The sequence below is a fragment of the Schistocerca serialis genome, chromosome 1 (assembly GCF_023864345.2).
Source record: "Schistocerca serialis cubense isolate TAMUIC-IGC-003099 chromosome 1, iqSchSeri2.2, whole genome shotgun sequence".
Taxonomy (NCBI): domain Eukaryota; kingdom Metazoa; phylum Arthropoda; class Insecta; order Orthoptera; family Acrididae; genus Schistocerca; species Schistocerca serialis.
Window position 1 is genome coordinate 97,666,626 of NC_064638.1, and position 26,697 is coordinate 97,693,322.

A 26,697-nucleotide genomic window follows, 5' to 3' on the forward strand; every position below is an offset into this window, starting at 1 on the left:
AACATTCGCTTGCGGAAATTTTTGGCGAAAATGGAGGAATGAGGATTGAGGCCGGTGGTTCCCCACTTTTATGTCAGTACTTTAAAGAGGTGTTCTGACAGCCTTTTTCAGCTGGTTATTACATGAACAAGAATACTTCGATAACATTGCTTTGACAAAATGTCATTGTAGATTCACACTACCCAAATCAGATACTATCGCATAAAACATGTAATCACACATTCAATTTTTATTCTGGAAATTATGTAGTAAATTTAATTTTTGCAGATTTTTAGCCTATATATTTTCATGTCAGCCCATTTCAATGAAGATATTATATACGAAATTTTCATGTAAAAAAGAAAAAAAATAAATTCAGCATTCGATGAGAAACTTCCATTTCTATTACGATGCGTTTAATCATGTAGACAACTCGCCTTCACTTTAATTTAAAATAATGTAAAACTGAACTAAAAGACATGTCTTCAAGTGTGGCTTGGCTGAGGCCGAAATACACTATCTGATCATAGGTATCTGGGCGGCTATTAGAGGATATTAATAAAGGATGTGCTCACCATTCTCTCTTCTTTAATGTTTCTAAAATTAATATCTCTCTTTTCGCATCTTTCCATACCTTCTTTAATCCAACACACTGTTCTCTGGTGATTGCTCGTATTTTCTGATCAGAGCAGGTATTTGCCCCTGGGTAATGTTTTGTCTTTCTCGAGCAGTTTCTCGTCTCCATACATGTCTTCGAACTGGAATCCAATTGACTTGAACAGAATTGTCTTCAGTGATGAGTTCCGCTTCGAACTGAGCCCCAATGATCAGCGAAGTCTTGTCTGGAGAAGCCCCGGAAAGCGGTGAGATACCAGCCTGACTGTCGCCCGTTGTACGTCTCAACAACCAGGAGTGATGGTCTGGGGGTGCCGTTTCATCTCCTAGCACGACCGCTTTAGTTGTCTTCCACGGCACCCTTTCGGCACAGCGGTACGTCGGCGATATTCTACCTTCCATTTTGTTGTCCTTCTTGCCAAGCCATCCTGGGCTTGCATTTCACCCCGATAATGCCCGTTCACACAAGGCGAGAGTTTGTACTTCTTGTCTTCAAAAAAATGGTTCAAATGGCTCTGAGCACTATGGGACTTAACTTCTGAGGTCATCAGTCCCCTAGAACTTAGAACTATTTAATCCTAACTAACCTAAGGACATCACACACATCCATGCTCTTGTCTTCGTACTTGCCAAACACTACCTTGGCCAGCAGGGTCGCCTCATCTCTCCACAACTGAGAACGTTTCAAGCATTAGGGGGCTACAACCACTTCGGGATTTTGACGATCTAACGCGCCAGTTGAGCAGATTTTGGCGCGATATCCCTCAGGAGGACACCCAACAACTGTGTCAATCAATGCCAAGCCGAATAACCGCTTGCATAAGGACCATGGCTGGACCAACGCCTTATTGGCTTGATAGATTTGTGAAGCTCCTTCTCTTCAATAAATCATCCAACTGTTTTGAAATAGTATTTATTTTTGTTTGTATACGTACGTCACATTGCCGATTTCCTCCTCACTCGAATGATTGCTTCCTGATGCGTCTTTTTTGTCTTATCATACAATGAAGGCTTTCACGACCGGATGTTTCAGCTGCCGAGAATTCTTCCGGGTTGTATGACCGTGGTCCATGGAACTCTTCTATCCCTGACGTTTCGTCCAAACCTACGTTGGACGTCTTCGGAGGCGCTCCTGGTTGTGTTTAGTCTTGCCGAATGACGAGTCGGTCAAAATACCGTGGAAAGTGAGCATGGTCTGGATTTCACGTGATAGCAGAGATAAACCTTGTCGAACATAAAATATAACTATCGATCATAGTACGTCAAAGATAAAATCTTCTCATCGATTCTGTAGCGCCACTGTACATATGTCGCTGAGTTTCATGGCTTCTTTTCTGTTAAAATTATCCCCATGTTTATATGTTTAGATGGCTTCTCTATATAGCCGTGGATAATAGTTCGTCATAGTACATGAAACTTCAGGTTCCGAAAATTTCACTACGTGATCACCCGAGTGAAGAGCATGTTCCACCACGGCTGACTTGTTTGTTTTCCCTTGTCGCCAGACACTTTTATGTTCCTTCAAGCGTGTATTCACACTTCTCTTTGTAGTTCCAATGTAGACCAGCCGGCCAGGGTGGCCGAGCGGTTCTAGGCGATACAGTCTGGAACCGCGCGAACGCTACGGTCGTAGGTTCGAATCCTGCCTCGGGCATGGATGTGTGTGATGTCCTTAGGTTAGTTAGGTTTAAGTAGTTCTAGGTTCTAGGGGACTGATGACCTCAGAAGTTAAGTCCCATAGTGCTCAGAGCCATTTGAACCATTTCCAATGCAGACCCTACCACATGTACACGGAATCTTGTGTACACCACTTGCAGACAGAGGGGGACGTTTATCCTTAACGGAACGAAGTGCTTGGCCTATTTTCTTAGTGGGTCTGAAAATCGGTCGATATATTTTGTCTTTGACAAGGTTTATCTCTGCTATCATGTGAAATCCAGACCACGCCCACTTTTTTTCTCTTCTTGGTCTTTTTTGTATCATATCAGTCTGTCATTTATTTATCTTAATTTTGTATCTTTTGGTTTCAGTCTCATGACTGTTAGTATTTCGGGTCTACAACTAGCAGCCCCGTAGTTATCTGAGCAGTGAAATATAAAATCTCCACTGTGTCCCTCTCCGCTCTCTTCCTACCTTACTTCGCTCAGACAGACCGAGTCCATTTCATTTATAAACTTTTCATGATGTCAGAAATAGTTCTGTATCTACATAAACACTGAAAAACCATTGCACAGTGCATGACGGAGGGTTCTTTATACCAATGTTATCAACTACCTTTACAATTCGATTCCCGTACTGAGCGAAGCGAAAACGATTGCTGTATGTCTATGTGCGCTTCCTAATCCCTCTTATCACTTACGGTCTCAAAATTTACACAATAATGTTTCGCAGTAAGTGTATCATGTTTCTTCCACGTATTTACATTTAAGTTCGCCGCAAATGTCTGTTACACTTTGGTATGGGCTATACACACCAGTTACGATCCTAACAGCACCTCTTTCGAATCTTTCGATTAATGTTGTCACTAAAATTAAAATTGAAAACAGTCTTGATCGCAATCTTGTAAAAATATTTTTTTTATTGGAGTGAGTGACCGGTTGCGACCCTATGAAAGAGTCATCTTCAGACTCTGTAAAGATACGAGGGTTATTCCAAAAGTAAGGCCCGATTGATTGCCAAATTGAAACCACAGTGAACATCAGAAATGTTTTACTTGTAACAATTAGCTACACCTTTCAGCTACTTCTCTACGTAGTCGCCGTTCTGACTTAGACTTTTGTCATAGCGTTGTACCAACTTTTCAATAGCCTCATCATAGAAGGCAGCCGCCAGTGCTTTCCGCCAATTCTCCACGCTGGCCTACACCTCGTTGTCTGTGTCAAAATGTTGTCTTCAAAGACAGCGGTTCAAGTGACCAGAGATGAAACTCAGGGGGAGACAATTGCGGACTGTATTGTGGGTAATCTAACATTTCCATTTGAAAACGATGCAGGAGCATCTTCATTGCCCCTGCAGAATGCGGCTGAGAATTGTCGTGAAGACGAAACAGCACGACAGTTATGTAATGTTGGCTGCATAGCTTCAGGCGAAATTTCTCACCAGGCCCTCGTACTTGGCGGCAGACACTATTTTCTAGACATCTTTACGCACTCACTGCGAGCTCAGAAATGAGAAGAGCGACGTGATGCTAACTGGGGTTATACTAGAGACACTACCCAACACATCTGTGCAAAGCTTTATCGGATTTTCATAGTCGTTTCCATTTCGCGACCGATCGGACCTTACTTTTGGAATAACCCTCGTATATTCCCAAAATAGTATAGACCAGGGGCGGGCAGGAATCCTGCACATGTGCGGTGCACTTGCACATGTGCAGTTAACAGCCGTTCTGCGTGCACACAGGGACAAGCTGGCCACCCGCTTCTCTCCCCTCCCTACCATACCGTCTCTCCGCTCCTTCCTCCGTAAAGCGTTTTGTTTCCTGGCTTGCTTTATTGAATGAAGGAATAAGGTTAGTAGGAATGCTTGAAAGAAATCATGGTTTGAAAGTGTACCTTACCTACGATACGTTGTATTTAATTATCACAGGTGGAGTTTACAATACGTTTAAAGTCTGGAACAAAATTTCTACATACAGACAAACGCAAACAGTTACGTAAATTTTCATCACTGATGTTTGCTCTTAACCGAGACTTATTAATTTTTATAACAGAAAAAAATCTCTCACAAACGTACGTCGAGCTAAACATTGATATTTTCTTCACGGCTTCACGAGAAGACGAGGAAACTCTTGCTGTGGAAAGTCGTGATAAAAGTCTATTACACGTCTTGCCAAAAGGAACTTGTCTCCCAGGCGAGGATTACACTGTAGATCTATTAATTCCATTTGCAAATTGGGATGAATATCATCTACAGAAACAGCAAATGGTCTCGAGAACGATTCAAAAGCTTGGGATAAATATGATATATCCCCAAATCGCTTGAGAAATTCCTCTTTTATTGCACAAAGTTCGGAAACATATTCTTTGCAATTCTGTTCTCGCACAGTAGACAGAGTGGGGAAATGCACTGCGTTCCCTGACGAGAGCTGTCGTTCCCACAGCTCAAGCTGGCTAGTGAAAGCTTGCACCTTTTCAGTCATTTCACAAATTAGCTGATTTTCTCCTTGCAAACTTGTGTTCAATGCATTCGTGTGTCCGGTAATGTCCACTAAAAATGCAAGGTCAGCAACCCACTCTGGATTTTCTAACTTGGTGTCGTACCATCCTTTGTCCTTTAAAAACTGATTTATTGGTACTCTCAGATCAAAAAATCTAATGAGTACGTTACCGCGGCTAGGGCAGCGGACTCCACTGTGGTATGGTATGTCACCGACTCTTCCCCAATTTCAGCTAAATACTTGTGAAACTGTCTATGTGTAAGCCCGTGGGATCTCAAATAATTAACTACCCTAATAATCACTTGCATAACGTCCCCCAGTTTTGCTACTTTTGTACAGAGTACCTCTTGGTGCAAAATGCAGTGGATGCTGTACAATGATTCTTCTGTACGCTGTAGCTTTTTCCTTAGTAATCCAGCAAATCCCATTTGTTCCCCTTTAATAGCAGGTGCACCAGACGTTCCCAGTTTAAGCCATCTGAATCGACAGTTTCTTAAACGGCTTTTAGGATGTCCGCGCCGGTGGTCATGCTTTTTAAAGATATCATATCTAAGAAATCCTGTGTTACGTGCAGAGCAGTGTCCACGCCGCGGACATAAATCACTAATTGCGCGGTGTCTGAAATATCTGTGGACTCATCAAGTGCGATGGAAAATGCAATTAACTCATGCACTGCACTCCTTAATTGACGGTAAACGTCACCTGCCATGGCACTTATACGACGAGAAAGAGTGATAGCTTGAAACTGTGGGCAAAGTAAATCACCACCGTCACTGATGCACTCCTTTATAAACTCACCTTCAGCAAATGGTTTTCCAGCTCTCGCTATATTAAGCACAATTTTATAACTTGCACGTACCTCTGGGCTATCATTGTTGTCATCCTGAAAAATTGAAAACAGCGCTCCATAAAATGTTAAATCAGTTAGATGAGAGACATCACGAAAGAAAGTCGCAGATCTCTCGTGACAACAGCAACTTACGTCAGATTCATCTAGTGTCGTCAGATCGCTCTTCCTAAGGTCAATCACTTCGCCCATCCGCTCAGAATTCGACAATACGAGTTCACTGTCAATACGTCCCAGAGATGGCAGCACCGTACGGCAGATGGAATTTTACCGCCAGAGGCGAGAATGAGAACTGTTTTAAATACTTAAAATGGCGACGTTTTCCTTACTTGAACAGCGTGCAATCATTCGTTTTCTGAATTTGCGTGGTGTGAAACCAATTGAAATTCATCGACAGTTGAAAGAGAGACATGTTATGATGGAGTTATGGATGTGTCGAAAGTGCGTTGGTGGGTGCGACAGTTTAATGAAGGCAGAACATTGTGTGACAACAAACCGAAACAACCTCGGGCTCGCACAAGCCGGTCTGACGACATGATCGAGAAAGTGGAGAGAATTGTTTTGGGGGATCGCCGAATGACTGTTGAACAGATCGCCTCCAGAGTTGGCATTTATGTGGGTTCTGTGCACACAATCCTGCATGACGACCTGAAAATGCGAAAAGTGTCATCCAGGTGGGTGCCACGAATGCTGACGGACGACCACATGGCTGCCCGTGTGGCATGTTGCCAAGCAATGTTGACGCGCAACGACATCATGAATGGGACTTTCTTTTCGTCGGTTGTGACAATGGATGAGACGTGGATGCCATTTTTCAATCCAGAAACAAAGCGCCAGTCAGCTCAATGGAAGCACACAGATTCACCGCCACCAAAAAAATTTCGGATAACCGCCAGTGCTGAAAAGATGATGGTGTCCATGTTCTGGGACAGCGAGGGCGTAATCCTTACCCATTGCGTTCCAAAGGGCACTACGATAACAGGTGCATCCTACGAAAATGTTTTGAAGAACAAATTCCTTCCTGCACTGCAACAAAAACGTCCGGGAAGGGCTGCGCGTGTGCTGTTTCACCAAGACAACACACCCGCACATCGAGCTAACGTTACGCAACAGTTTCTTCGTGATAACAACTTTGAAGTGATTCCTCATGCTCCCTACTCACCTGACCTGGCTCCTAGTGACTTTTGGCTTTTTCCAACAATGAAAGACACTCTCCGTGGCCGAACATTCACCAGCCGTGCTGCTATTGCCTCAGCGATTTTTCCAGTGGTAAAAACAGACTCCTAAAGAAGCCTTCGCCGCTGCCATGGAATCATGGCGTCAGCGTTGTGAAAAATGTGTACGTCTGCAGGGCGATTACGTCGAGAAGTAACGCCAGTTTCATCGATTTCGGGTGAGTAGTTAATTAGAAAAAAAAAACGGAGGCCTTAGAACTTGAATGCACCTCGTAAATTGTACTCGTCCTTGTGAAATTTATTATAATTGCGTTCAATACTAAACTTGCGCTGACCAGCGAGAATACTGCCACATATTAAACATTTCGAATTTTCACGTTTATGTACAAAGAAAAACTGATTCTCCCATTCCTTTTTAAAATCTCCACTTCTCCGTTTCCTTGATTCACTCTGCATTTTCTGGTTCTTGAAATACAACGTTCACTACGTAGTGGCAACACCGACACAATGGAAGGCCTCGGCGCTTGTTCGTGACGTCACGTCAGCTAGGCACGGCGAACGCCAGGTCTGTTGCAGGCATACTCATAATGGTGGTGTCTCCCTCTCTGACACAGGAAAATGTGAAACTATTGGCGGTAGTTGACCAACACACATTGTTCTGAGAGATTTCTGCAATCAATTAATTGTGCAATTCATTACACTTCTTAACAAATAATGTACTCCTGAACTTGAATTTCCACCTGTTTTAAGGATTGACATACAAAAACAACTTCATGGTCCAGCAGCAACAGAATTAGTGCTTCTTTACCTTATTTGTAAATCTGAGGAAGTTACGTTTGTACTGGGTTGCTTTTACAAGAAACTGTGAACATATTGGTGCTCTTCTTTAGGTATCTTGGTTGACTATGGGGTGAGGAGCACTGAATGTTAATGAAATATCTTGCGATTGTACACGTTGGGAGAGGGGGTGGGGGACAGAAGAAGAGGCAAAAGAGAGATACTTGTTTTATAAAATAAAATTTTTTTATCTTATAAAGTTTCTCCTTTCAGTTGCAAGAGGGGAATATTTATCTTTTCTGATGTGCATGTTTAAAAAAGTTTAAGCTCAGTAGTATTTTCGATGTATGAAGCTATTTTGTTTCCTGTTTATAATTCCTTTCGTTGAAAACGACTGTAATCTAAAGACTGGCAACAGTTGGACATTTACACATGTAAATTAGTTCACATTTCCAGTGACGATGTCAAACGAAAATAAATAAATAAATAAAAGAAACGAGTTCATTGCAAGGCGGTTGGGGTAAGTTTCGATAGCAAAATGGATCAAGTAAATATAGTTACTTGAATGTAAAATTTCCGAAGCTTGCAATGGGGCAAAGCATCTTATTATATTGATCTACGTTTTTTCGACAGGATTCAGTAATATAAAACTATTATATTCATTTGTATCTTTACGATAGTAAGAAAATCTTTCGTCTAAATAAAACTGAAGAATCCAAAACAATACCAAACATTTTGTCCAAAAATAAGAGATTTATAGTGATAAGCACGCCCAGGCGTTTCTTCCTGCAACAGACGTGGCGTTCGCCGTGCCTAGCTGACGTGACGTCACGAACAAGGCCTTCGCATCGACGTCCGCAGCTCAGCCTGGCACTACACTGCCGCAACCTGCCGGCTGTCGCCACTGCCCCATTCGACGATTGCACGCGAGCAGCACACGTGCAGCGCTGTGCGCTCATGGGCCGCGTTCAACGTTTGCCCGCCCCTGGTATAGACGTTATGATAAGCATATAAAAATAAAATAAATAGTAATAAATTATACCCAGAGCCGTGGATGGACACAGCTAGATGAGTTCCGTCGACCCTCGCCGCTCGTGTAACTGCTGATTGTGCATGGAGGGAACAGGTATTAATAGGGCTGGTCACACCCACCGTTCTGAGTATGACATCATAAGTAGCCGATCAGAAAACACGTTCATGATTAGACAACTTAATACATAACTACGAAGGAACAGTCACAGTTGGAATATATCGTAATGTCAATTATTTATCATTATTCGTCAATGAATATAAATTATACTACTAAAATAGTTCATTGGTATGAAATAAGGCTTAGAGTATGCTGCCCGCTAAACTCAGACCTACAAAATCTGCACTAAAGATTGTCGTTGCCCAGCGTTTACGTGGATAATCGAGGGTTACCATGGAAATGGGGTCCTGTTCCGCTGTGGACGTTAGTGATGCTGTCAAAGATTGTACTAGGGGGAGATACGTCGTATGTTACGGTTATGTGATGCCATAGAAATATGGTTAATTTTGCTCTCTTCTGATGTCAGCGCCATGGAAAATAACTGTGCTATGGAGGAATCACATCAACATTTCTGTAAGAACAAGATTGCGATCAAGATTGTTTTAAATTTTAATTTTAACTACTTTTAAGATCGCTGACTATGTTTTCAAAAATTTCAAAAATCTTCTGTTGTCACGCCTACTTGATAAAGACTCCAAACACTGGAACAGTAGTCTATAATTCGTGACATTAGTATTTTGTACGCAATTTTCTGTACAAATACACGGAATTTTCACAGAGCCTTTGCAACAACTCTAAGATTTACACTAACCTCCTGTAATATAGATTATAAGTGATCTTCCCTTTCATATTGCTTCTTAGTATCATGATTAGATTAGATTAGATTAGATTAGTTTTTCGTTCCATAGATCCGTGCTGAGGAGATCTTCGTGGATGTGGAACATGTCTATTTATTTTTTAAAGCTGAAATAACAATGCTAATAGTATGAGTATAGACAATACATTATTTTTTTAAGCTGAAATAACGATACTAATAGTATGAGTATATACAATGGAGTAGAAGGAGTTGGCCACTATTAAGTCTTTCAGGCTCCTTTTAAACTGATCTTTATTTGTAACTAAATTTTTTATGTTTGCTGGCAAATTATTGAAGATGAGTGTTCCTGGGTTGTGGACCCTTTTTGAACTAAAGTAAGTGCTTTTAAGTCTTTGTGCAGATCATTTTTCTTCCTGGTATTGTATATATGAACTGAGCTGTTTGTTGGAAAAAGAGATATATTATTTAGGACAAATTTCATTAAGGAGTAAATATACTGAGAGGCAGTAGTTAGTATACCCAGTTCTTTGAAGAGGTTTCTACAGGACATCCGTGAATTTACTCCACAAATAATACATATTACACGCTTTTGGACTCTGAAAACTTTTATTTGACGTGAAGAGTTACCCCAAAATATTATACCATATGACATTATGGAATGAAAGTAGGCAAAGTATGCAAGCTTTTTCATTTTTATGTCGCCTATGTCTACTAACACTCTAATTGCAAATACAGATTTGTTAAGGCGTTTCTGCAGTTCTGTGGTGTGCTCCTCCCAACTGAATTTATTATCAAGTTGTAATCCCAGGAATTTAAGACTGTCAACCTCTTCTATCTGCTCTTCTTCATACTTTATGCATATGCTGGGTGGAAACCTCTTACAGGTTCTGTATTGCATACACTGAGTCTTTTCGACGTTTAATGTCAGTGAGTTGGCTTTAAACCATTTATTAATATCCATGAAAATATCATTAGCAGATCTTTCTAGAATTACAATCGACATACGAGGGCTATCCACAAAGTACATTACGTTTTCGTTTGTGTACGTTAGGGGCGGGGCTAGCGCGGCCATCTTGGTGTCATGGATATCCGCCGCTCAGTCTGCATCCTGCCGTGCTAGTGAGAGGTTCGTGCTGTGCTACGTTGAGTTACTGTGACAGTTTGAAATGTCAGCGTTAATTGAAAATGCCGCGAAGTGTGAAGTGCGTGCTGTAATAAGGTTTCTGACTGCAAAAACTGTACACCGATAGAAATCTATCGGCAGCTTTGTGAAGTGTATGGGGACAACATAATCACTGAAGGTGAAGTGGAAGACGCAGCATAGTGACTGCCGAACTTGTCGAAAAAGTCGATGCCGCGGTCCGTGAAAACCGTAATTTCACAATAACGGAACTCTCTATGAGTTTTCCACAAATTTCACGAAGTTTGTTGCACGAAATCATTACCGAAAAGCTTGGTTACCACAAGTTTTGTGTAAGATGGATACCAAAAATCTTGACAGAGATTCACAAAAATCAGCGAATGGCTGCAGCGTTAACGTTATTGGACGCTTACGAGAAAGATGGCAACTCATTACTCGATCGCATCGTTACTGGTGACGAAACATGGGTTAAGCATGTGAACTGCGAGACAAAATTGCAGTCAATGCAGTGGGGGCACACAAATTCCCCCAAAAAATCCAAGAAATGCATGCAGACAATGTCGGCAAGGAAGGTGATGGCAACTGTCTTTTGGGACAGAAAAGGTGTGATTTTTGTGGATTTCCTGGAAAGAGGCACTACAGTAAACTCTCAAAGGTATTGCCAAACTCTGCACAACCTCAGAAGAGCAATACAAAACAAGCGCAGGGGAAAGTTGGGCTCAAAGATCTTGCAGATTCACGACAACGCCCGGGCCCACACGGCAAATGCCACTCGTGAAGTTCTCGAATCTTGTAAGTGGGAGTTGTTTCCTCATCCGCCGTACAGTCCCGACCTGGCACCGAGCGACTTCCACTTATTCCCAGCAATGAAGAAGTGGTTGGCTATGCAGCGTTTTGATGACGACGCACAGCTTCAAGAAGAGGTAACCACGTGGTTGAAGGCGCAGGCGGCCGAATTTTAGAACGAAGGAATTTCCAAGCTCGTCCATCGCTACGATAAGTGCCTTAATTTAAATGGCAACTATGTAGAAAAGTAGTATTTAAGTGTGGCTTTCATCTGTATATAATAAAAAAAAATTCCAATACTTTATTTATTTTTTATTCCAAAACGTTATGTACTTTGTGGATAGCCCTCGTACTATTTATTGCAATACTCGTGTCATCCCTAAATGTTTCGGACACTGGATTAAAATTCTTTTGACTAACGAAATTAGGTGGGTCTGTTTTACAGGGCTAACGAGGCGTGACGGTGACGTGGGCGAGCGAGCGCTACTCACACGGAGGGCGTGGTCATGGCGATGTAGTCGATGAGCCGCATGCGGTCCGCCGTGACGAACAGCGCCGTCCCGCCGACGTCTGCCTCTGACCGCTGCAGGCTGCCCACCATGCCGCTCCACGAGCCGTTCGACTCGTAGCCCCACTCGTCCGCCACTATCAGCTCCAGGCTGACAACACACAGGCAACATGCTCGAAACGCTTACACTACACTACTGCCTATTAAAATTGCTGCACGGGGAAGGATACTTATTGTACACCTGTGGGCCGGCCGATGTGGCCGAGCGGTTCTAGGCGCTTCAGTCTGGGACCGCGCGACCGCTACGCTCGCAGGTTCGAATCCTGCCTCGGGCATGGATGTGTGTGATGTCCTTAGGTTAGTTAGGTTTAAGTAGTTCTGGGTTCTAGGGGACTGATGACCTCAGATGTTAAGTCCCATAGTGCTCAGAGCCATTTGAACCACTTTTTTGTACACTTGTGGCTGCGCTCGCATAGCAGTAGTGTTGCATGCTAACTTTGTATAGGGCAGTAAAACGAGTAATATTTTCAGAGTCTCAGAGCGAAGCTATTTCACCACATTACGCCAACGACGTTACGATGCAATGAAAAAATTTCGCCACCGAGACTAGGTCTGGGGAAAACACAACATCGGCGTTTCTGCCGAGTCAGGCAGCAGACTTCAGCAGAAACTAGCGTTTCAGAGCAGCCAAACAAGGTCACGCCACCTTCGTTATGTGATGAAAGAAAGGCTAAGACAAATGCAACCTGTGGTGTCACCGCCAGACACCACACTTGCTAGGTGGTAGCTTTTAAATCGGCCGCGGTCCGCTAGTATACGACGGACCCGCGTGTCGCCACTGTCAGTAATTGCAGACCGAGCGCCGCCACACGGCAGGTCTAGAGAGACGTCCTGGCACTCGCCCCAGTTGTACAGCCGACTTTGCTAGCGATGGTTCACTGACAACTACGCTCTCATTTGCCGAGACGATAGTTAGCATAACCTTCAGCTACGTCATTTGCTACGACCTAGCAAGGCGCCGTATTCAATTGATATTTATTATATGAAGCATGTATCATCAAGAGCGATGTTCTACAAATGTGGATTAAAGTTAAGTATTCCAGCAGCTACGTACTTTTCATTATAGCATTCATTACGTATCCTGTTTCAGACCTCACGCCAGCCTGCGTGAGTTTAAGCGCGTGCCTTTCGGTTACCCGTCACTGTGGATTGGCTGTCTTGCCAGTCCACAACACAACCAATGGTACCAAGAGGTTTTACGGACCAGTTCTATAACGTAACAAACTCATTAAGCGAGCACGGCAGCAGGAAAGCAGCTCATACCTTCGCAATAGCAAGCAAGCCATATGCGATCATGACTAATGACAAGGGGGGGGGGGGGTACACATTAGCCTCTACTTTGCTCCATAAGCACCCCAGCAGTTTATCTCGTAAGGCAATCAGTCAGATGGATCAATGGTGTTCGCACTTGATTCCCTGACTGCAGCGAAGTGACCTCTGGCACAAGCTTTTTCTTTTTTTTTTTTTTTTTTTTTTTTTTTTTTTTTTTTTTTTTTTTTTTTTTGTCATCAGTCTACTGACTGGTTTGATGCAGCCCGCCACGCTTTCCTGTGCTAACCTCTTCATCTCAGAGTAGCACTTGTAACCTACGTCCTCAATTATTTGCTTGACGTATTCCAATCTCTGTCTTCCTCTACAGTTTTTGCCCTCTACAGCCCCCTCTAGTACCATGGAAGTCATTCCCTCATGTCTTAGCAGATGTCCTATCATCCTGTCCCTTCTCCTTATCAGTGTTTTCCACATATTCCTTTCCTCTCCGATTCTTCGTAGAACCTCCTCATTCCTTACCTTATCAGTCCACCTAATTTTCAACATTCGTCTATAGCACCACATCTCAAATGCTTCGATTCTCTTCTGTTCCGGTTAAAGGCGCTGCAGTCTGGAACCGCAAGACCGCTACGGTCGCAGGTTCGAATCCTGCCTCGGGCATGGATGTTTGTGATGTCCTTAGGTTAGTTAGGTTTAACTAGTTCTAAGTTCTAGGGGACTAATGACCTCAGCAGTTGAGTCCCATAGTGCTCAGAGCCATTTGAACCATTTTTCTTCTGTTCCGGTTTTCCCACAGTCCATGTTTCACTACCATATAATGCTGTACTCCAGACGTACATCCTCAGAAATTTCTTCCTCAAATTAAGGCCGGTATTTGATATTAGTAGACTTCTCTTGGCCAGAAATGCCTTTTTTGCCATAGCGAGTCTGCTTTTGATGTCCTCCTTGCTCCGTCCGTCATTGGTTATTTTACTGCCTAGGTAGCAGAATTCTTTAACTTCATTGACTTCGTGACCATCAATCCTGATGTTAAGTTTCTCGCTGTTCTCATTTCTACTACTTTTCATTACCTTCGTCTTTCTCCGATTTACTCTCAAACCATACTATGTACTCATTAGACTGTTCATTCCGTTCAGCAGATCATTTAATTCTTCCTCACTTTCACTCAGGATAGCAATGTCATCAGCGAATTGTATCATTGGTAGCCTTTCACCTTGTATTTTAATTCCACTCCTAAACCTTTCTTTTATTTCCATCATTGCTTCCTCGATGTACAGATTGAAGAGTAGGGGCGAAAGGCTACAGCCTTGTCTTACACGCTTCTTAATACGAGCACTTCGTTCTCGACCGTCCACTCTTATTATTCCCTGTTGGTTGTTGTACATACTGTATATGACCCGTCTCTCCCTATAGCTTACCCCTACTTTTTTCAGAATCTCGAACAGCTTGCACCATTTTATATTGTCGAACGCTTTTTCCAGGTCGACAAATCCTATGAAAGTGTCTTGATTTTTCTTTAGCCTTGCTTCCATTATTAGCCGCAACGTCAGAATTGCCTCTCACGTCCCTTTACTTTTCCTAAAGCCAAACTGATCGTCACCATGCGCATTCTCAATTTTCTTTTCCATTCTTCTGTATATTATTCTTGTAAGCAGCTTCGATGCATGAGCTGTTAAGCTGATTGTGCGATAATTCTCGCACTTGTCAGCTCTTGCCGTCTTCGGAATTGTGTGGATGATGCTTTTCCGAAAGTCAGATGGTATATCGCCAGACTCATATATTCTACACACCAACGTGAATAGTCGTTTTGTTGCCACTTCCCCCAATGATTTTAGAAATTCTGATGGAATGTTATCTATCCCTTCTGCCTTATTTGACCGTAAGTCCTCCAAAGCTCTTTTAAATTCCGATTCTAATACTGGATCCCCTATCTCTTCTAAATCGACTCCTGTTTCTTCTTCTATCACATCAGACAAATCTTCACCCTCATAGAGGCTTTCAATGTATTCTTTCCACCTATCTGCTCTCTCCTCTGCATTTAACAGTGGAATTCCCGTTGCACTCTTAATGTTACCTCCGTTGCTTTTAATGTCACCAAAGGTTGTTTCGACTTTCCTGTATGCTGAGTCTGTCCTTCCGACAATCATATCTTTTTCGATGTCTTCACATTTTTCCTGCAGCCATTTCGTCATAGCTTCCCTGCGCTTCCTATTTATTTCATTCCTCAGCGACTTGTATTTCTGTATTCCTGATTTTCCCGGAACATGTTTGTAATTCCTCCTTTCATCAATCAACTGAAGTATTTCTTCTGTTACCCATGGTTTCTTCGCAGCTACCTTCTTTGTACCTATGTTTTCCTTCCCAACTTCTGTGATGGCCCTTTTTAGAGATGTCCATTCCTCTTCAACTGTACTGCCTACTGCGCTATTCCTTATTGCTGTATCTATAGCGTTAGAGAACTTCAAACGTATCTCGTCATTCCTTATTACTTCCGTATCCCACTTCTTTGCGTATTGATTCTTCCTGACTAGTGTCTTGAACTTCAGCCTACTCTTCATCACTGCTTTATTGTGATTTGAGTCTATATCTGCTCCTGGGTACGCCTTACAGTCCAGTATCTGATTTCGGAATCTCTGTCTGACCATGATGTAATCTAATTGAAATCTTCCCGTATCTCCCGGCCTTTTCCAAGTATACTTCCTCCTCTTGTGATTCTTGAACAGGGTATTCGCTATTACTAGCTGAAACTTGTTACAGAACTCAATTAGTCTTTCTTCTCTTTCATTCCTTGTCCCAAGCCCATATTCTCCTGTAACCTTTTCTTCTACTCCTTCCCCTACAACTGCATTCCAGTCGCCCATGACTATTAGATTTTCGTCTCCCTTTACATACTGCATTACCCTTTCAGTATCCTCATACACTTTCTCTATCTGTTCATCTTCAGCTTGCGACGTCGGCATGTATACCTGAACTATCGTTGTCGGTGTTGGTCTGCTGTCGATTCTGATTAGAACAACCTGGTCACTGAACTGTTCACAGTAATACACCCTCTGCCCTACCTTCCTATTCATAACGAATCCTACACCTGTTATATCATTTTCTGCTGCTGTTGATATTACCCGATACTCATCTGACCAGAAATCCTTGTCTTCCTTCCACTTCACTTCACTGACCCCTACTATATCTAGATTGAGCCTTTGCATTTCCCTTTTCAGATTTTCTAGTTTCCCTTCCACTTTCAAGCTTCTGACCTTCCACGCCCCGACTCGTAGAACGTTATCCTTTCGTTGATTATTCAATCTTTTTCTCATGGTAACCTCCCCCTTGGCAGTCCCCTCCCGGAGATCCGAATGGGGGACTATTCCGGAATCTTTTGGCAATGGAGAGATCATCATGACACTTCTTCAATTACAGGCCACATGTCCTGTGGATACACGTTACGTGTCTTTAATGCAGTGGTTTCCATTGCCTTCAGCATCCTCATGTAGTTGATCATTGCTGATTCTTCCGCCTTTAGGGGCAATTTCCCACCCCTAGGACAAGAGAGTGCCCTGAACCTCTATCCGTTCCTCCGCCCTCTTTGACAAGGCCGTTGGCAGAATGAGGCTGACTTCTTATGCCGGAAGTCTTCGGCCGACAATGCTGATTATTTATCAAAATTTAGGGAGTGGCGGGGATCGAACCCGGGACCGAAGACGTTTTGATTATGAATCAAAGACGCTACCCCTAGATCACGAGTACCTAAGCTTATTGTATTACGTCAAAATTGACCTGGTTTCGACGCTACTATGAGCGTCGTCTTCAGAATTAGACTAACTGTACTAAAACATTTAGTATATAGTACATTAATAAAATTAAAATTTAGTAACTTCCATTAATAATAAACTTAAAACAGCGAATGCTTTAATAACTAAATCCGATAAAGGTTGTTGTCTAATCATTACTTATATTTCTGAGTATATTTCTAAAACTGAAAATTTCTTCAGTGAAAACAACATATCGGAGCTGCATGATGATCCGACTCCTAAATTACAGAAAGAAGTAAGGTCAGCCATTAACAATGCAAAATTTCTTATAAAACCTTTCCATAAGAAACTACTCATCAATATGAACCCGCAGCCCCCTAAACGTAGGTCCCAGTTCAAAATTCATAAACCTAATCATCCAATACGTCCAATCTCCAATAGCATGAATAGCGCATATCACGATTTGGCCCGGTTTCTACACGAAACTTTGAAAAAATTCTTCGTTTTCCAAAATAATTATTCCGTTCCTAACAGCCACATTTTTGTCCAAAATATTAAAAACTTAGTATGCAGTTCAGACACCAAACTTTTTTCCTTAGATATTAAAAATCTTTATACCAATGTCCCGGTACATGAGACGCTCATCATTGTGGAAGAAAACTTACGTCAATTTAAAAAAGATCTATCAGATGAACAGATTACTGATTTTATGAATCTCATTAATGTCGTTGTCAAGTACAACTACTTTGAATTCAACGGACAACTGTACCAGCAGTCTGATGGGCTCGCTATGGGCAACCCTTTAGCCGGCATTCTCGCCGACATCTTTATCAATTCCTTGGAAAAAAAGCTGTTTAACCGTGTCTCAGCCGCTTCACTAGGTATCCTTTCTTACACAAGATACGTTGATGATATTCTAGTCATCTATAACGGATCCGCCGATAGAATTGATCATATATTTAAACTTTTTAACGATCTCCATGAAAAAATCTCTTTCACTATTGAACTCGAAAACGATAACCACCAATTAACTTATTTAGACTTTACGCTTACAATAGAAGACAATAACATCACTTTCAATATTTTTCGAAAAGAAATGTATACTGACCAAATCGTGCCTGCTTTCTCTTTTTATCTACAGTCTCAAAAAATGGCCTTTTTTCACTCTGCCGTCCACCGAGCCACCTCCGTACCACTTTCAACAGAAAAGTTTAATGAGGAGATTAATTTACTTAAAACCGTAGCAGTCAATAATGAATATACGCCTAACATAGTGCACGATATCCTAAAAAAGAAAACTGCAAGAACTTCCACGCTCAACACCTCATGCACTGAAATTAACACAAAAAAGTTTTTCTATTCCTTTCATAGGACCCATTTCCTATCAGATTCAGCGCATGCTTCGCAACAAATACAGCTGCAATATTTCCTTCTCTACTAATAATAATCTAAAGAGAAATTTCATTCATAATTTGAAATCCATTCCCTCCCCTACAGAAAGTTCTGGCGTTTATAAGATCATCTGCGATACCTGCTCCTCCTATTATATAGGGTAAACCGGACGTGCTTTCACCGTCAGATATAAAGAACATCTTTTGAGAAAGAACAGCACCAGTCCCCTAAATTCATCCTTTGCCGATCATCTTTTAATTACCGGACACGTGCCTAAAGCCATAAGCGATAACAATATTCTGCATACCTAAAAGAAGGGGCGTAGGTTATATGTTTTAGAGGAATTGGAGATTTTCAAACATCTCACTCGTCATGATGGCCTCATTCTCAACGAACAGCTGCAGCTGCGAAATAAAAACTTCTTTGACTGTATAAATCCATTACTTGATCTTTGATTCAGATTTCCTCATGCAGTTTACCGAAATGTTGTTTTCCTGTCACATCTTTGCTGTTTTCTTGTGTGTCATAACTAAAGTTTTTACGTTACAAAATGTATCTCTATTTAAAGCAGATAAATATGTAACTTCATCCTGTTATTATTGATGCTTACATTATGCCTGAATCAGCTGCATCACAATTTCACGTGTCTAATTTTGAATGTACAGTAGCGTAGTTGTTTCTGCGGGTACTAGATGGCGCTCGTAGCAACACCATGTTTACTTGCCCACACTTTCTAAAGTGGGCACCTCAGTCTTGTTGCAACTCTTGTCCACAGTACGAGCAGCCCTTAGCGGCTCGCCATCTCTTAAATGTTCATGACGTCGCCTTCCGGCTAAGATCTTTTTTAATATGTGACTTGTAAGTACTGCATCTTTTCGAGTCAGTACAAACTTTAATTTTATTAATGTACTATATACCTAATTTTTTACTACAGTTAGTCTAATTCTGAAGACGACGCTCATAGTAGCGTCGAAACCAGGTCAATTTTGACTTAATATTTGTAACCGAGGGCTTTTTTGTTACAATATAATGTTGAGGATTGTATATTGTATTCACTGCGCTGAATCGCATTAAGTAGAACTTATCAACAACAAAATCATTTTAAAAAATATGAAAAAGTTCAAAACCCAAAGACAAAATAGCTTTTTCAGAGTAAATGGGTAAATCTGTGTTACCTACAGTACATTTGTCACTGAGTTAAAAAAATTACCAGTGACATGTATTTGTTCTTCGGTACACTACGCCGTGACGATCGTATCACTGAGATAAATATCCGAATTACTAAGCTGCTCTGACTATTTTAGATAAAACTTTAAATTCCAATATCTTCTTTTCCGTGTTCCGATTTTGATGAAATAAAGCCTGTATGTTGCTCCAAGCTATGCTCACGTTACCTGTGGAAGCTCCACGAAAATTCCTCTATTAGTTTTGGAGAACAGCGTGTCAAACAGACAGACACGACGATTTCAGCTTTGGAGAGGGAGACACTGACAGTGAGAGAAGACAGTATTAGTATGACGGAACGAATGAGACGGTGGCTGTGAGACAGTTGCTGGTGTCGGTAGGAGAGAGACAGAGAGATCATGACAATGAGTTGGACTCAATTAGTGAGTTGAGGATGGGCAAGTGAAGTGGATGCATATGAGCGACTTGCAGCGATGGACTAATGGTCGTGAGCGAGTTACAGTTAGGGGAACTTGTGGAAATGAGAGGTGAGTTATATGTTAAAAAGAACGCGAGCAGGTTCGCATGCCAGAATTTTTGAAAATTTTTTTAAAACTGCTGAGGAAGGTAGAGTGAGGCAGCTGGTTCCCCACTTTTCAGTCAGACTCGTTTAATAAAAACCATAGAAAAGTTGTCAACAGAACTTTCCAGCAGTGCTCCGATAGGAATACTTTTCTGCTGATCTCTTACGCTTATGAAAATGATCCTAAAAAGAAACTACGAAGGTACGTATAAATGTTCGATACAGTTAAAAGGAAGCTCCTGAACAAAACTAGGAAAGGAACAGTGGTTGAATTCTGTAATACAGGGCTATTCAAAAAGAAGGAAAAATTTCAAACGTTTGTTGCTTCCAAACTACAAAATATAGAAAGACAGTTCCAACGTTCCTGAAAAGATAAAAATTCAAATTTGTATGTATTCAGTTTGAGCACCTTGTATTACACGACAAATATCAAAACGGTGGCTCATTTCCTGCCACGCACGAAACAGCTGCTCTCTCGTTATCGAGTTCAAAGCTTCAACAATGCGATGTCGCAGACTTTTCAAGAATGCCAGCCATTGGGGGGAATAAAAATGCTGTGTTTTACATAACCTCACAGATAAAAGTGAGGTCTGGAGACCTGGGAGGGCAACGGAAATGAAGTTCATCTTTTGCTCCTCCTCTTCCAATTCAACGTCCTGTGATGGTCTCATGTAGGTAATATCGGACGTGCTTAGAGGAATTCTCGTGTGTGTTTATATCTTTTGTTGTTTGGAAATAACAAATGTTTGAAATCTGTTCCTTCTTTTTCAATCTACTATGCCAGTACCTCTACTACTGTATGGATCGGAAGTATAGATTTTTAACAATCAAACAGTTGGTGCGCACTGGCAGGGATGAGACTTCAAAGATTTTTGGCAGGATATAAATTAGACCATGAGAGGAACAGTGAGGTAAGAGAGGCTCTCCATGTTCTAGGAACAGCGGTGCGATAAGCGTTAGATTACTTCTTTTAGGACAGGCAAATATGCCTAACCCGAAAATGTACATGAGAATGAATTTTATCTTTCGTGGTTCTCTACCATAGAGCCACCATGTTACACAACGTGACAGAATTCATAAAAAAATATTATAAGTGACACAAATGAAAAGTCATCCTTTTTTTGTTATTTTGCTTTAATGCTACAGGGGGATGAGCTGCGAGCAGCCAGGTTGCTGTTATTTAGCCTTGGTTTACAAGAGTAAACGTAGTAAAAGATAATTTGTAGAATAAAGAAATGGTGATATAAATGACGTGACGATAATGATGTATTTGTTCTGCTTTGTGAGGATGGTGATGGTGGGTCCTTCTAGTAACTGAAGAGGAAGAGGAAGAGGGAAGTATGCCAAAAAATGTTACATCAAAACGAATGTGTGATGACAATTGAGATGCAGCAACAGGTGAATTTAAAGTAGGCTGGAAGCGGATGCAATGGAGTTTCCATTTGCGATGGAACATGTGGTATGAGGCTCAGTTGATAGGATGGTCAGATCTTAGGAATTATTTCAAAGCCTGGAAGACGGAGGAAAGCATGTGAAATATTTGATGGTGACAAAAGGTGGGACTTGTGGACAGAAGTGAGGCAGAAAGCGGCAAGTCTGTGAAGGATGGGGAATACAATTCAAATGTTGGGACTCTAGACTGTGGGAGACTTACGCCGGGTGTTCTAGGCGTTTGAGGAAGTGAGGTGACTTGCTTCTATACAGGATACAGGTAGGAGAAAGTAATCGGTTGTGGAATGTATGGCAAAATGCACGTCGTTCAAGGATTTGGAAGGAGTCCTAAAACTTGGGAGAAACAAAGGAACACCGTTGGGGGTGGGGGGAGTGGGGAGGGGTGCAAATGAGGGCCTTGTGCATGTGCATGATGGTCGTACAAAATAATGTTTGATCTAGTGTTGGTCTTAGGTAATGTTTTAGTCCGCTGAACTAGGGGGCTGTAAAAGGTTCGAAAAATTCTAAGGAGTGGAATGCACAGGTGATTTATTCTATATTTATTACTAGGTTTTTCAAAAGGTAGATGAAAGACTTCTGCTGGTTACACTAGAAGGTATTTTAGGCACCCTTCGCATTTGAGTGATTTCATTTTTATTACGTATAGTGTGTTACATATTTAATTCATTATGACAGTCACAAAATATGGAAACCAGCAGTAAAGGTATGAATATATAAAACAAACATTGTTCCATAAACTACTGTGAACTAACTGACGAACCTGACAAAGTCAGGGTGTTATTTCCCGAATTTCTATTGAAAACGAAAACAATACATAAACAGTTTCTGTTGTGTAATATCGAAAACATTTCATTTCCATGTATTCGTAAAGACACCACTGAAATCAAGAAACATTCGTACAAAGAAATATGCATAATGTACAAATGTATAAATACAGTATTCAAATTAAGAAACATGATCGGGAAAATAATGTTGCAAGCAGATGCTTAGCGTGTCTACAATATTATTTTGTAAACATTTCTAAAGCACTGCCTCTTCATAGCTCTGTAACTAGCTACTGTTTTCGCCTACAGCACATTGCGCTTTGCATTTGAAAGGTGTCAAAAGCGCTGTCAGCTGTCAGGGATTGCCTTATACTGAATCGACTGTGGAAGTTTCTCAGTAGTAACGCATAAGTGTATTAAAACTTTATGCATGATGCGGCAGTTTTCATACATATTAATGTTTATGACGTCATATCTCCTGAACTGTGAAATGTAGGTGATTCCCACCCCCTCCCTCCTCTCCTAAACCGATTATTACCTGCTAGGACGATGTGTGTGTACCAAGTTCGGTTGAAATCGGTTCAGTGGTTTAGCCTCTACAGATTTCATTTTTTTTCTCGGATGTGTATGCAGCTGAACCTTTTCTAGCCTGTGGTATCATGTATGATACACACTGCACTTCCCGCAGCCCACTTGTAAATCCTTCCGTCGAGCACCACAACATAGCAAGTAGCAGCACTTTTTGCAAAATTTGGCTCTGCAACTGCACAGCTTGTCTCGGCGAAATAAAGGTAAAGACATGTCTTTTTCCAATTACAAATGTTTTCACATGCTTTAATAATTTATTGAAGCTGTACGGACATTCTTCCGTTACTAGCTAACTGTGAATTAATGTTATAATGGATTTATAAGCATTAAACTTTTGGGTATCATATATGATACCTCAGGACTCAATGCTAACTTTTTACCTCAGTGGAAGTGAGGCTATTTTCTTTTTAGTCTGATTGCCAGGTTTCACTGCCATTTTGAGAAGAACAGGTCAAAATGCCACGCAGTAGGCTGCAGAGGCCTTATCTTCGTACAGTGTGAGGAGAACTAAGTATTTTGACAGGAATTGCTTTATATATACCACAAAAGCTAAAATTAAATTAGCACAAGTAATGTTGATTTAATACAGATCCATGTGATAATACCAGGGAAAACAAAAATGCTTTGAAAAATTTTGCTACGGTAATTTTGTTTAAGTATTTTTATCTGTTTACTTACAACTGTTGAAAGTTTTGATACCAAGGATGTATTTTCACCAATCTTGAAATCTACAACAAATATGAGGAATATATGTGTGAATATATATATATATATATATATATATATATATATATATATATATATATATATTATTTTGGTAGTAAAGCAACATGAAGACGCAGTGTTGCATGTGTAGTTATCCTGCTTACGTCCTGTGGTATCATGTATGATACGATCCATAAAAATTTCGCAGTGGTTTAAAAAAAAAATTTGATGTCATTCGTAGTTAACTAACATTAACGGAAAGCTATTAACAAAGTAGTAGCGCACTTTTACTTTTAACATGTGTTTGGGATTGAGGAGGTTAGGAGGAGATAAGGAACACACACACACACACACACACACACACACACACACACACACACACACATTTATAATAGGTATGGATATATGAATTTAACTTCGTCTCATGAAAAAATGCCTCAAAAAATATTTAATTTGATTAAGTAGAGGAATTTTATTGTGTGTTCAATGCAAACCAAAAGTTGAAGGTTGTAACATATGAACATACACTCCTGGAAATTGAAATAAGAACACCGTGAATTCATTGTCCCAGGAAGGGGAAACTTTATTGACACATTCCTGGGGTCAGATACATCACATGATCACACTGACAGAACCACAGGCAAATAGACACAGGCAACAGAGCATGCACAATGTCGGCACTAGTACAGTGTATATCCACCTTTCGCAGCAATGCAGGCTGCTATTCTCCCATGGAGACGATCGTAGAGATGCTGGATGTAGTCCTGTGGAACGGCTTGCCATGCCATTTCCACCTGGCGCCTCAGTTGGACCAGCATTTGTGCTGGACGTGCAGACCGCGTGAGACGACGCTTCATCCAGTCCCAAACATGCTCAATGGGGGACAGATCCGGAGATCTTGCTGGCCAGGGTAGTTGACTTACACCTTCTAGAGCACGTTGGGTGGCACGGGATACATGCGGACGTGCATTGTCCTGTTGGAACAGCAAGTTCCCTTGCCGGTCTAGGAATGGTAGAACGATGGGTTCGATGACGGTTTGGATGTACCGTGCACTATTCAGTGTCCCCTCGACGATCACCAGTGGTCTACGGCCAGTGTAGAAGATCGCTCCCCACACCATGATGCCAGGTGTTGGCCCTGTGTGCCTCGGTCGTATGCAGTCCTGATTGTGGCGCTAACCTGCACGGCGCCAAACACGCATACGACCATCATTGGCACCAAGGCAGAAGCGACTCTCATCGCTGAAGACGACACGTCTCCATTCGTCCCTCCATTCACGCCTGTCGCGACACCACTGGAGGCGGGCTGCACGATGTTGGGGCGTGAGCGGAAGACGTCCTAACGGTGTGCGGGACCGTAGCCCAGATTCATGGAGACGGTTGCGAATGGTCCTCGCCGATACCCCAGGAGCAACAGTGTCCCTAATTTGCTGGGAAGTGGCGGTGCGGTCCCCTACGGCACTGCGTAGGATCCTACGGTCTTGGCGTGCATCCGTGCGTCGCTGCGGTCCGGTCCCAGGTCGATGGGCACGTGCACCTTCCGCCGACCACTGGCGACAACATCGATGTACTGTGGAGACCTCACGCCCCACGTGTTGAGCAATTCGGCAGTACGTCCACCCGGCCTCCCGCATGCCCACTATACGCCCTCGCTCAAAGTCCGTCAACTGCACATACGGTTCACGTCCACGCTGTCGCGGCATGCTACCAGTGTTAAAGACTGCGATGGAGCTCCGTATGCCACGGCAAACTGGCTGACACTGACGGCGGCGGTGCACAAATGCTGCGCAGCTAGCGCCATTCGACGGCCAACACCGCGGTTCCTGGTGTGTCCGCTGTGCCGTGCGTGTGATCATTGCTTGTACAGCCCTCTCGCAGTGTCCGGAGCAAGTATGGTTGGTCTGACACACCGGTGTCAATGTGTTCTTTTTTCCATTTCCAGGAGTGTAGTTTCGTTTTCCACGATAAACAGTTCGTGCATAAGTACTCACCTAGCATTCAAAACGTCAGTTGCGTGCAGGAGGAGAAGGTAGTTGAGCTTAGTGACTGTATCGATGTGCCTGTTGTGAAGATCATTCAGGTGATCTAGCGTCTCTGGGTTGGTGACCTGGAAAAAAAAAAGGACTTAACTGCTAAGGTCATCAGTCCCTAAGATTACACACTACTTAACCTAAAGTATCCTAACGACAAACACAAACACCCATGCCCGGGGGAGGACCAGCGGCACAGTGCGTGACTGCAGCGCCTTAGACCTGTAAAAGGCAAGTCCTGAAACTCAACAAAAAGTCGAGGGAATGTTTCTTTTGGACTATGAATTGATAAATGTGTGAACACCATTAAAGCATGTTTAAACATTGCACGGCGGACTGGGTTTGTTCTCCGTTACCGACAAGCATATTTCCTTGGTCGAAGAAGCCACTAGGTTAAGTAAGACACTGCACAGGAAACTGGAGAAAAATTGTCTGTATTTTGGATTGCGGACAACAGCACAATGGTGTTCATTAAGGAACTGCCAAAAGTCAGGGATACATTTCGCTCCATCAGCAAACAGTGTGCTGCGTGTCGACAAATCCACCTCACAGAGTTCGTCTTTGCTTGCGGGAAGTATCCTGCGTCCGGAAAGATGAGCAGGTGAGTCGGTATCTGACAAGGAGTCGTAAGGGTAATTAGGTCAACATCTGTCGAACCAAGAAACAGACAGCTCTCGCCGATCTGCACAGCATAATATCACAGTAGACATACAACATGGTGCCTGCGAGGTGAATCCTGTGAAGGCGCCGGCCGTAGTGCCGAGCGGTTCTAGGCGCTACAGTCTGGAACCGCGCGACCGCTACGGTCGCAGGTTCGAATCCTGCCTCGGGCATGGATGTGTGTGCTGTCCTTAGGTTAGTTAGGTTTAAGTAGTTCTAAGTTCTAGGGGACTGATGACCTCAGAACTTAAGTCCCATAGTGCTCAGAGCCATTTGAACCTGTGAAGGCGAGACCGGCGAACTTGCTTCCCATTGACAGTAAGGTACCATGCAGACTGGACGTCAGCATCAAGATAAGGAGCGCACACCTATCGCCAAACGGCACGCTAGTCGACGTGGGGAAACTTGCCCTCAACCACATTCGGTGAACTGCGCTGCTGAAGGTAACTA

General features: G+C 42.3%; 1 protein-coding gene across 1 annotated transcript in view; it reads right to left on the reverse strand.

Moving 5' to 3' along the window:
* LOC126421372 (probable glutamate receptor) overlaps positions 1-26,697 on the reverse strand; it is a 145,414-nt gene that overhangs the window by 111,032 nt on the left and 7,685 nt on the right. The window contains exons 2-3 of the mRNA XM_050087239.1: positions 25,549-25,664; positions 11,818-11,985 (exon numbers count right to left, since the gene is read on the reverse strand). Coding sequence (XP_049943196.1) covers positions 11,818-11,985; positions 25,549-25,664 — 284 coding nt within the window. The remainder of the gene's footprint in view (positions 1-11,817; positions 11,986-25,548; positions 25,665-26,697) is intronic.